This window comes from Rhineura floridana, chromosome 11, assembly GCF_030035675.1.
Source record: "Rhineura floridana isolate rRhiFlo1 chromosome 11, rRhiFlo1.hap2, whole genome shotgun sequence".
NCBI lineage: Eukaryota > Metazoa > Chordata > Lepidosauria > Squamata > Rhineuridae > Rhineura > Rhineura floridana.
Window position 1 is genome coordinate 47,643,750 of NC_084490.1, and position 12,205 is coordinate 47,655,954.

At 44.9% G+C, this 12,205-nt stretch overlaps 1 protein-coding gene across 5 annotated transcripts in view; it reads left to right on the top strand.

Annotated features, from left to right (window-relative positions):
- The first annotated feature begins 8,896 nt into the window (after positions 1-8,896).
- Positions 8,897-12,205, top strand: part of ASIC2 (acid sensing ion channel subunit 2) — a 485,065-nt gene continuing 481,756 nt past the window's right edge. For all 5 annotated transcript variants that reach the window (XR_009758339.1, XR_009758340.1, XM_061588636.1 and 2 more), the window contains exon 1: positions 8,897-9,478. Coding sequence is in view for 3 of the 5 variants with exons in the window: in XM_061588636.1 (XP_061444620.1) it covers positions 8,897-9,478 (582 nt within the window). In the remaining 2 variants the exon portion in view is untranslated. The remainder of the gene's footprint in view (positions 9,479-12,205) is intronic.

Genomic DNA, 12,205 nt, shown 5'->3' on the forward strand with positions numbered 1-12,205 from the left:
TGAAATTATACACCAGCAAATCACAGCTAGAGTTTGGCCTCATTTCTAAGCCACAAACTCTTACTAGCCAATCAGAGTGCAGGCCACCACACTTCTGATGGATGTCAACAAACTGTGAGCTAAAGGAAGCTGAACATGGGTTATGATTGGTTGAAGGCTTAGAAAGGGGTGTGTACATTACAGGTAGAAAAATCAACTCATTTGAAATGTGGTGTTGGAGAAGAGCTTTGCGGATACCATGGACTGCAAAAAAGACAAATAATTGGGTGTTAGAACAAATTAAACCAGAACTATCACTAGAAGCTAAAATGATGAAACTGAGGTTATCATACTTTGGACACATAATGAGAAGACATGATTCATTAGAAAAGATAATAATGCTTGGAAAAACAGAAGGAAGTAGAAAAAGAGGAAGGCCAAACAAGAGATGGATTGATTCCATCAAGGAAGCCACAGACCTGAACTTACAGGATCTGAACAGGGTGGTTCATGACAGATGCTCTTGGAGGTCACTGATTCATAGGGTCACCATAAGTCGTAGTCGACTTGGAGGCACATAACAACCACAACATTACAGGTGCCATGGTGCCATTGTTGAAAGCAACCCCCCCCTTTGCAACTGTCCAAGAGAATAACATTCAGAGGCCAATATAAAATTTGGGCTGAATAGCAACCATGTGTGTGGAATATTACTACTGTAAGATAAAAAGTGGGGAAGAGGTTGTGATTACATCATTTGCCGGACATAGGAGCAGCAAACAAGCATTTTTCCACCTATGAAAGCTCTAAGTGGGTGTACAGCTTTTTCCTGTACTCTCTTGCTTCACATTTGCTGAGGGAATGAGAAAACTGCCGTCTGTGGTGAAGAAACAAAACACCCGCCAAACTGAGTTCTTATAGGCTTAGCCAATTAGAATTCCCCTCCTCGCAAGTCCTGAAAGGAACAAATGACAATCCGTGCTACTTCCTCTCTCATCCAATCATGACTTTTGATCAGCCGTACGCTTGATCCACCACTCCTCCTCCTCCAACACCGTGACCAATTACAGTCTTGATTTCACGTTTAAAGTAATAAACACGGCCCCAGTCATTTCTTAAAGACGTATTAATTTCCCAATTTTAACTCGTTGCTACCATCTTGTGATCATACTCTGCAATAGCGCTCTTCTTTCATTTGCCCCCCCTTCATTATTACCATTTATTTGCCATGCATAATTTTTAGTTTATGGGTCTGTAGAAATAATACTAATTGTGTGTGTCAGGTTACCACTAGCTCCAGCTTCCAGAAGATATGTTCCTTTCTGCTGCTTCTGAAGTCTAATATCTTCATTGAAAAATGGAAATGGACTGCCTTCAAGTCAATCCCGACTTATGGCTACCCTCTGAATAGGGTTTTCACGGTAAGCGGTATTCAGAGGGAGTTTTCCATTGCCTCCCTCTGAGGCAAGTCCTCCCCCGCTGGCTAGGGCCTGCTCAGCTTGCCACAGCTGCACAAGCCAGCCTCTTCCTTGTCCGCAACTGCCAGCTGGGGGGCAACTGGGCTCCTTGGGACTATGCAGCTTGACCACAGCTGCACAGGTGACAGGCCATGTAAACCCTGAGCCACTCACTTTGGGGGTGATCTTTAGCTGGCCTTTGACACCCTGGAGACATGAGTGGAGATTTGAACTCCCAGATTCTGGACTCCCAGCCAGGCTCTCCTCCCCACTGTGCCATACCAGCTGTTATGGATATCTTCATTACTGTTGATTTGTTTGTTTATTTACCACATTTATATCCTGACTTTTTTGTAAAAAAATACTAAAGTTGGCAAATGGCAGTGCTGCAGAAACTGGCAAAAAATCAAACCATTTACCCCAAATGATCAAAGTTAGTCTAAATTTTAGACTCTAAAAGAACATAAAACATCTCAGAGCAGCAGTAGCCATTTGAAAAAGGTGCGCACACACCCCACAATGCCTGTTGAAATAGAGACGTCTTAGCTGCCTGCAGAAAGGCAAGCAGGAATGGTGCCAGGTGGAGTTTTCTGGGTAGTGTTCCAACATCTTGGTGCCACACTAGAAAAGGCCCTGCCTCCTTGTGGCCACCTGTTGTGTCTCAGGTTGCAGGAAGGCCTCAGAGGTAGATCTTGAAGGCTGGGCAGCCTTGTATCCCTTAACATTCAGCTATGCCTGTCTGCTCCTCACCCATATTACCTCAGGAAAGCTTGCTATATATATCATTTGGCATACCTTCTGAGGATGGGTCTCTTTAGAATAGTCTTCCCCAACCTGGTGGCCTCTAGGGATTGTGGGACTCCCAGCTTCTGTAAGGCCCAGCCAGCCTGGCCAATAGTCAGGGATGGTGCAAATTGTGGTCCAGCAACATAAAAGTACTAGATCAGGGAAGGTGGCTTTAGGGCATAATGTGTTCTCTCTCACCACTGTTGCCTTCTGCTGTATTGTGTTTTATTTGTCCTGTGTTCTTCCTGTGTGTCTACACCAGCACACCTGTGGATGACCAATACTCAGGAATAAGAGTGAGAAAAGAGCTACAAGATACAATGGGGGGTGGGGGCTTACTCCTGAGATCCACCCCCAGACAGGTGCACCAGCTTATTGTTTGTCGTCCTTGCACAAGGGTTGGGGGGGGTAGGGGGTGGAGAGACCATACGTACACTATAGGCACAGAGAGAGCCAGTATGGTGTGGCAGTTAGACTGTTGGACTAGGATCAGGGAGGCCAGGGTTCAGTTCCCCACTCAGCCATGAAGCTGCTGGGTGACTTTTAGCTAGTCAATATCTTTTGGGCGAACCTACTTCGCAGGGTTGTTGTGATATAAACTGGGAAGAGGGAAACAATGTGAATGCCATCTTGAGCTCCTTGGAGGAAAGATGAGGTATAAATGTAATTAACACAATTACACAATTACATTTTTTGGCTTCTAGATAGGGTTGCCATGTTGCCTCAAAATCAAGGAATTTCCTAAAATCTGAATACTTGTCTGGCAGGTCACATCCACTCCATACATTTAAAGCACTCTTATACCACTTTAACAAGCATGGCTTCCCCCAAAGAAATCTGGTAACTGTAGTTTGTTAAGAGTACTGAGAGACCCCTGCTCCTCTCATGGAACTACAGGTCATAGAGTAGGAACTCTGAGAATTGTAGCTCTGTGAGGGTAATGCATCCTTAACAACCTACATTTCCCAGGATTCTTTGGGGGAAGGGTTGCTATAAGTCGTAATCGACTTGAAGGCACATAACAACAGCAACATGTATAGTACAGATGGGGCCTTACAGTGCTTACATTATTGGAAGGGGGGATCAGAGCATTCTGTCCCCTCTGCTGGTTTAGAAGGCTACAGAAGAGGTCATGATTTGGCAAAGGTTTGAGGGACTAGGACTGGTGTATTCTGTTTCCAGTAAGATTTTCCCTAACTTTTTATTTCCCTCGTCATAATTTGACCACTGTTACTCTCCCCAGCATAAAATATTTTATTAAAGGGACCACCTCATAATTATGATAATCACATCATATACCCAGGTAGTAATAAATGAATAAATAATACCAAATATCCTTAAACAAGAATTCAAGCACTCTTTTTAGCCACTTTTGTAGGATCAGTTTTGGCAAAAAAGCAAAAATAGTGGTGTGACAGGTTGTAGGAAGAACTGAAGACCATTCTTTCCCCTTGTGTAAGCTGGTGAAGGAGATGGCAAGATTTGCTAGTTCCCCTTGCTTGTCAATCATAGCATTGTTTGGTAGTTTTGTTTGGTTTTGCTCTTGCTTAAGCTGAGCCATGGGAGAAAACAGGATTATTGCTGTAATCGGAAGCAGCACATAGGTAGGCTGAAGACGGAAACAGTGTATTGAGCAGAGTCCCATCAGCAACAGGTGAGTCACAATTGTAGTGGGGTGGAAAAAGCTTTAGCCACAGAAGTTGCTTTGGATGATACATCTCTGTTTCAGAAAGTGCAGCTGAGCAATAATAAGGTGTGCCCTTGAGGAAGTGCAGAGTGCCTGCCTTCACTGCTCAGTAGCTACATGTTGGCATTCAAGGCTGTGCTGTAATACGTAGGCCAGGAGTTTGACACCTGTTCAGATCCAGAACTGACCTGTTCTATATCTGGGCTCCTGCTGGGAGGAAGGGTGGGATATAAATCAAATAATCAAATAAATAAATATATGAAGCCACTTTTAATTTTTAATCATACATACCCATCTTTTGTCTTTTCTGTTTCTAGGGTGGCAAGATGCTGAAAGAGACAGCAAGAGCGAGAGCGGACACTTGGACCTTAAGGAGGTATATAGAAGAGGAAATTGTAGAAATTGCAGCTTGTTGTGTGGGCACCTTATGAAAATTCCCTTTTGATGGTGAAGCGCTGACCTCCCTACCTTCTGGATACCATTTCACTCTTTTTCCCCTTCCTCTTACTCCATGGCTTTCTTCTTCTCCAAGAAAGTGGAGGAGGAGAACCCCTTAGAAAAATCAAATGCAATCCTAGCCAAAGTAGTTATTGTTGTTGTCGCTGTAGTTTTCTGGCCTTCTGGCCTGATTAGTTGCAACCATATAGCAATGGCAGGCAGCCCACAACTTCTCTTGTGTTGATTTTTGAAGCACCATTCTGGCACACACAAGCCCCCTTCTCCTTTGCTGTTTAAACTGCTTTCTAATGATCAGACTGAGGCTTGACACTGCCAGGGAATCTGAACTAGATCTTGAACGGTGTGTGAATGTGTGTGTGTGTAAGTGGAATACTTAGGAGATTTACATAACACAGATTTGATTCCCTCCCCTCATTTTATTTTTTGTAAAATAATGGATTCTGTTGGCTTTAGACGTTTTATAAACTCAGCATGCACAATGCTGAATTTACCAAGGTGATGTAGTCTAAGATTTAGTTCTGGATTTTTAAAAGACTTCCCCCCCCCCAGAAATTCACCACATTTTGAGATGTTGACAGAATTTCATGTTATGTTTTGTGCAAACACAATGTGTACCCTGTTGCTGTCAGGTTCCTGTGCTGCTTAGATGCTAACATGTGCTCACATTCCCCTGTTGATGCTGTTGGCTGCAGTGGTTATGAAAAGAGACTCTCAGTGATGGCACCCTGCACATGGTCTGAACAACTCTAATCTTTAGTTAATGGGTTCTGAAGCTGGGCCCTGGGGGGCTGATCTTACCTCACAGGAGGAGGCATTCCATAGTCTAGGGGCCAAGACAGAGAAGGCTCTGTTGCGAGTATTCGCCAATCAGGCTTCAGATATAGTAGGCACTCACAACAGGCTCTCTTCCCTGGCTCTTGTGCAATGGGCATGACTAATGAGGGGAAGGCAGACAGATAGATACCTAGGTTCCAAATCATTTAAGGCTTTAAAGGTCAAAACAAGCACCTTGAATTGTCCGCAGAAGCAAACTAGGAGCCAATGTAGCTCTTTTAGCACAGGTGTAACATCCTGGCAGACGCATTTTGAACCGGCGGAACCATCCGAGTAGTATTCAAAGAGAGCCCCACATTGAGCACATTAATCCAAACACAAGGTAACTAGGGCATGGATGAGAGTGGTCAGACCTGAGTGTCCAAATAGGGGCAGATTCAGGAGAACTCCCAGACTGCAGACCCACTCCTTCAAGGGGAATGCAACCCCTTCCAAAGTGGGCCAACACCCCCAATCCTGGTTAGCATTTCTGCTCATAATAATACAATTTAAAGCCATAAAGGGTAAAACACATGACAATTTGAAACGGAATAAAGTTACCATAATGTAAATTGAAATAAAGAAAACCACCAGTAGTAAAAAAAATGGACGCTGGGCTATTAGGGAGAATGGGGCACTGCCCACCAACCTCAGCCAGCCCCCACCTGCCTGCCTTCTTACTTGCATCCAGTGCAGAGGATGGCCATGACTGCCAACTTCCTCTCCTAAGTCTTGTAGAACTTGCTCGAGAGGAAAATCATGGGGGCAAAACTAGAATTAGGTGGCTGTGCCTTTCATTGATTCTGGCTGCTCCACCCATTGTTGGCCTTTCTGCCTTCCACGCCATCAGTACCAGTGGGCATCAGAACACAGACTTATCCACCCTGGTGGTAATTTCTGTTCCTGTTGCGCTCTCAACAACAAATAAATCACAGGAATTCTTGTGATGATTCTTTGGCTTCTCCTTCATTTTTCTTCCTCATCTGGCACCCATTCCATTACAGTCCTGGATATTTTGTTTCTGTATGCATGCCTCCTTGTTCCTGTGTAAAGCATGCTTCATTCTCTTTGAACGTCATGTCCATTTAATGTCTAGCTTCTCCTGAGCTAATCAAGCCACACACACACACCCCATGGTGTGTCTGGCTAGTGCTTTTTAAAAATATGTATTTTAAAGCTGGTATCCTACGTGCAGTTGGAACTAAACCCCATTATCTAAGTGCAATTTATTTTCAAATAAACATGTATAGGATTTGACTGTAAGCCATGCAAAATCTGTGGACACCCAGGCATGTCCCCCCTTTATACACTGCTATGTAAGCATGTGTGTATGTGCACGCGCATGATACAAAATCTGAGAAAAGAAAAGCCACTGAAAAAGTACCCCTGCAAGGAATAGCAAATTGGATAAATATGCACAAAATTGAGGGGGTGGAGAGAAAGTTGAAAATAGGTCTCAGTAAAAAATTGTGGACAGATAAATAATAATAAAAGATTTAATTCCCCCGTGATAAAGATAGAGGAAGTGATGAAGGAGGGTGGAAGTAGGGCTGGGATGGAAAGAGCTGCAATTCTTATGTCCAAATAATTGGACAATCATTTAAAGCACACACACAGGTGCTTATTCTCTCATTTTCATAGAGAGCAAGGCTGTAATCCGAACCCCATGTACCTAGAAGTAAACTCCACTGAATCCAATGAGACTTACTTCGAAGTAAGGATTGTAGCCACAGTGAACAGAGTGTTAGATTTTGACAGGGGAGCCCCAGGTTCAAATCTCCACTCAGCCACAAATCTCACTAGTTAACCTTGGGACAGTCACCACCTGTCAGTCTAACACCTACCTGGCAGGGTTGGTGTGGTTGTAGAGGAAATCTGCATATACTGCTAAGGTCCTTGAATGAAAGATGGGGTACATGTATGACAGAAAACTAAATGTTTGCAAACTTGCAAGTAATGCATAAACAGGAACAAATTATAGAATTATAGTGCAAGCTGTACGAACAACTTGCAAGCGTATGAATATTCCTCCTTTGCAATATATCATGACATGATCCAGCCACAGTTAAGCACTTTGATGTCCCATTTATTCCAATTGCAAGACTTAAGTATTAGCTCAATCATCACATTTCAATAAATGGAACTAACAGCACCACCCTATGCATGTTTACTTATTATTTATTTATTTGTTAGATTTATATCCTGCCCTTCCTCCCAGTAGGAGCCCACCTGATTCAATGGGGCTTGCTTTCTAGTTCATCTGCTAGCAGCCTTGTAGCACAATCTTACTGATTTCTACTCAGAAGTAAGTACCAGTTAGTTCAGTGGGGCTTATTCCCAGGTAAGTGCATTTAGAATTGCAACTTTAAAAGGCTTTACTTTGGCTAAATAATTGTGTGTGTGCGCGCACGTGTGCGTGCTCACGTATTACAATGAATGTCAGTGTATATCAGTGTTCACACATGGATGCTGACAATCCCAAATGAATTTTGTGAGTCTTTCTCTCTCTTCCACTTTCCACATGCACAAGTGAATGTTGATAACCACATTTAGGAGAGTGTTACCATCTACTAGTCTATCTTTGAGACATTGACCAAAAACGTCCCTGGCATTCACTGAATTCTGGCCATTTCTTACTTTTCTGATAATATTTAATAAGCCTTATAAGAAATCAGAATGAATTTGGCTGGCATTGTGACATACCCCGATGCTCAACTCTTCTCTTCTGCTGCTTGTCAGATCTACCAGCCCAGGTTTAGAAGAGGAAGGAGGGAAGCGTTGTGGTTCATGGAGTTGACGGTACCCTGTCAAGACAGATGGCGAACATTAAAGGGCAAAAGAGAGAGAGAGAAAGTTATTTGCTGCCGACAAGTGCGGTGCCAGCGTGTTCTCCGGTGAATCCTTCTTGGCAAGCTGCCTTGGAGCTCAGCCCTGGCTGTTTTTTCTTCATTGCAACAACAAACGCTCGGGATACGCATGTTAAATGTTTCCCAGATGCTGTGCTGTGGCACTAAAGCCTGTTCATGTTCGTCCTGTGAGGTTTGTCTGTCTTCCTCTTGGCTTCATTTCAGAGAAGCTCCCCTCTAAGACTTGGGTAAGGGACTGCGGCCTTAGAGGGAAGAGAAGAGATGGACGCTGGATCAGCCTGGAAAATCATCTGAGGCGAGGGAGTGGTGGTGGTGATAATAGTCCTGCCGCTCCTTCAAGATCCTCACTCTGTTCTGCAGTGCGCTGGCTCCAAAGACAGGCAGCAGCATCCTTGCACATAAAACATTAGCTGATGGGTTGCAAGCAGCTTGGACTGCCCCCCTTTAAACACACACACACCACACACTGGTAATCTCATCACTAGCCTTGTGTATGTGTGAGAGAGAGTGAAAGAAGGGGGAGGGCTTTGTTTCCATTGGCTGATCCTTGCCTTCCCACCCACATCTCTTCCACATCACCTTGGTGTCTCCCTAAATAAAACCAGCCCTCCTTATCGCAGTGAGGAAATCAAGCAGTTGAGTTGCAATGGATTTTAAATAAACATTTTACCCCCCCACCATCCCTGCCAGGCTGCTGGGGGGCACACAGGAGACACCTTACCCACTGCCACCCAAACACATACAGCTGCCCTGCTTGCTTGCTGTTTCTGTTGCCTCTTTCACCCCATGAGTGGAGGCTGGAGTGTAGGAGAAATTGGCTGCAGGCAGAGGAGGGAAGTGGCATCTTTATGACCAATCCTTTCTCCATGGATTTGAAGGAGAGCACCAGCGAGGGAAGTCTGGGGAGCCTCCAGCCCTCCAGCCTCCAGATCTTTGCCAACACCTCAACTCTGCATGGAATCCGCCATATCTTTGTCTATGGACCTATGACTGTCCGGCGGGCCCTCTGGGCTCTGGTCTTTGTGGCTTCCCTGGGCCTCCTCCTGGTGGAGAGTTCCGAGAGGCTGGTCTACTACTTCTCCTACCAGCATGTCACCAAGGTGGACGAGGTCGTTGCCAACAGCCTGGTCTTCCCATCTGTCACCATCTGCAATCTCAATGGGTTCCGCTTCTCCCGCCTCACCACCAATGACCTATACCATGCCGGTGACCTGCTGGCCTTGCTAGATGTCAACCTGCAGGTCCTTCATCCCCATCTCGCTGACCCAACCGTCCTGGCCATACTGCGAGAGAAGGCCAACTTCCAGCATCACCGAGCCAAAGTCTTTAGCATGAGTGAGTTCATGGGGCGCGTAGGCCATGACGTGAAGGAGATGTTGTTGTACTGCAAGTTCCGGGGGCAGGAGTGCAGTGACAAGAACTTCACAACCGTGAGTAAAAGCAAGAGTTTGATTTCCTTCCTCCTTGTCTTGGTGGTGATAATGGGGAAACCCAGTACGTGAAGATTGGGTATCTCTGTGGGAGACTTAGACTGGCATATGTTGGTGAAATAGCTGTCTTGACCTGAAGCATGTTTGCTTGGTATCCTTGTGGCAGAAAGGTTTTGCAGTGAGACCAGGAGTTTCAGATATCACTCCAAGCTAAGAGAGTAAGGCCTGTTAAGGTTTCTAATTGCTTTAGTACAGGAATAGAGAATGTGTGGCCCTCCAGATGTTGTCGGACTGCAACTCTGATCATTCCTGACCACTGGCCATGGTGGCTGGGGCTGATGGATGCTGGAGTCCACCAACCTTTGGAGTGCTACAGGTTCCCCATCCCTGCTCTAGTAGTCAGTTGTTGTGGTTCCCGGAAGTAAGGAACAGGAGAAAGAGAGAAAAAAGGATTGTATTGTGACTTACTGGAAGGCATCGGGATCTGTGGCTAATGGATGGTGCCTGGCAGCAAAAGGGTGTTGAAATGGTACAAGGCTTTCTGGCGGATATGTCTCATATCAACATACAAAGCTGTCTTATAATGAGTCAGCCTATTGGTCCATCTTAATTAAGTGCTCCCTGTGCTGGTAGCTGTCATCCAAGGAACTGGTGGCCCTCCAGATGTTGCTTATATTTATTTTTTTAAGTTATATCCCTGACCTTCCCCCCAAGAAAGCCCAGGATGGCAACTGTTGTTGGAATACACATCCTATCATCACTGCCCACTGGCCGTGGGGGCTGGGGCTGATGGGAGTCCAGCAACATCTGGAAGGGTGTTATGTTCCACATCCATGGTTCAGAGGGTCTTCCTCAAACCTCCTACATGATATCTTTTTGTTGGAGAGACTTGAGGACTGAACCTGCAGGCCTTTTTTGTGCTAAGCGTGTACTCTACCACTGAGCAGCTCCCGGTCCTAGGACAAACGTAGAGATCTATGGCTGATGGGTGGCATGGAATGCAATGAGATGCTCTGTCATTTTCTAGTGGCTCTGGTCTGTTTATTTTATTATTATTTATTACATTTATACCCCACCTTTCCTCCAAGGAGCTCAAGGTGGCACATGTAGTTTTCCGCTCCCCATTTGATCCTCACAACAATTCTGTGAGGTAGATTAGCCTGAGAGGCAGTGACTGGCCCAAAGTCACCTGATGAGCTCCATGGCCAAGTGGGGATTCAAACCCTGGTCTCCCAGGTCATAGTTCAACACCCTAACCATTACACCACACTGGCTGGTTGTTGCAGCTTGTTTCCTGTGGCTGTTGTGTGGTGGGTAACAAGATGTGGGCAGTAGAATTGCCATCTCTTTTTCTGGGCCATTCACACATGCATGTTTGTCACTTGATGACTGGGGCATCACGTGATGATGTGTGTGTGCGCGTGCATGCATGAGTCGCAACAGATAAAGATTCATCACCCCACGTATCGCATCAAACACAGTGCTTTTCAATGGAGTTGGTTCACACATTCACTTGTCAAACCATCAGGCAAAGTATAATCAAGTGAGGCACATGCATGTAAACCAGCCTTTTGGCCTTGGTTGTATGCTTTTAACAGAAACTGGAAACATAGAAATTGACTCAATGAATCTTTTTCTGGCCTGGAAATAAAGTGATGCGGTGTGCCTTGCTTTATCCCTTTGTTTCCAGTTGCTATTAAAGACAGAAGAGCAAGACCAGAAAAATAAGATGACAACCTTAGGGGACAGAAATGGATGGAAGCTTGAGTGTGTGTAGCATAAGGTGACCACCCCCACCCCACCCTTGCTTCTCTGTCTTCAGCAGCAGCCTGAGGTGGGAAAATTAAACAGGTGAAGCTTTTGCTGGTGTGGCACTGCATGGTAGGAGAAGCTTCACCTTATCAAACCACTGAAAAAAACCCAAAGAAATACGCCCAGCGCAGCGGAGGAAAAAGGATGGTAAATATGTTTACCCACCACCCCTCTCCTCTTGGTGTGGGCCAGAAAGAGGAGTCACACAGAAAGGAACTGGTTTCCTCTGAGTGTAGTTGCAACTTACAGCTCCTCCTCCAAAAGGTGCTTGTCGACATGTACACTGCAGAAAGGCTAGCAATTGGGGTCCTAATTGATAACAATTATTAGCATTTTGGTAACATTTTCCAATGTTCAAAGCCCTTCACATGCATTATCTTGTTTATAATCCTTACAACAATCCTGAAAGGTCAGTTAGTTTTATTATACCCATGCTATAGATAGGGGTCTTGCTTAAGCAGTACTGGGCCAAGGCATTTTGCTGCCGGAAGTGGACTCAAATGTACTTTCCCCCACATCTCTAGGGCCAAAGCTTTACAAAGGCTGCTGCACCATTCAGACACCAGTTCCTGCCTTCATTTATTCACCCCACCCAGCCACCTAAAACAAATCTCTTCACCCTGCTGTATAGCAGGGTCATCCTTCTGCTTAAGGCCAGGAAGTAAACTCATGACAGAGGTGAGATTCAAACTGAAGACATCTTGATTTGTAACTCAGACTACACAACACCAGCTTTCTGGTATAATTGATAAGGAATTATATATATGCACATTGTAACTGATGCTTTTTATAGAAAGAGAATGTTAAACTTCTCTGATGCCTGGGAATGCTAAACCATAGGCTTGGATGTGTGGTAGGAGCAAACTCTCCCAGGATGAAAACTTACTTATTTATTTGTTAGATTTATATCCCACC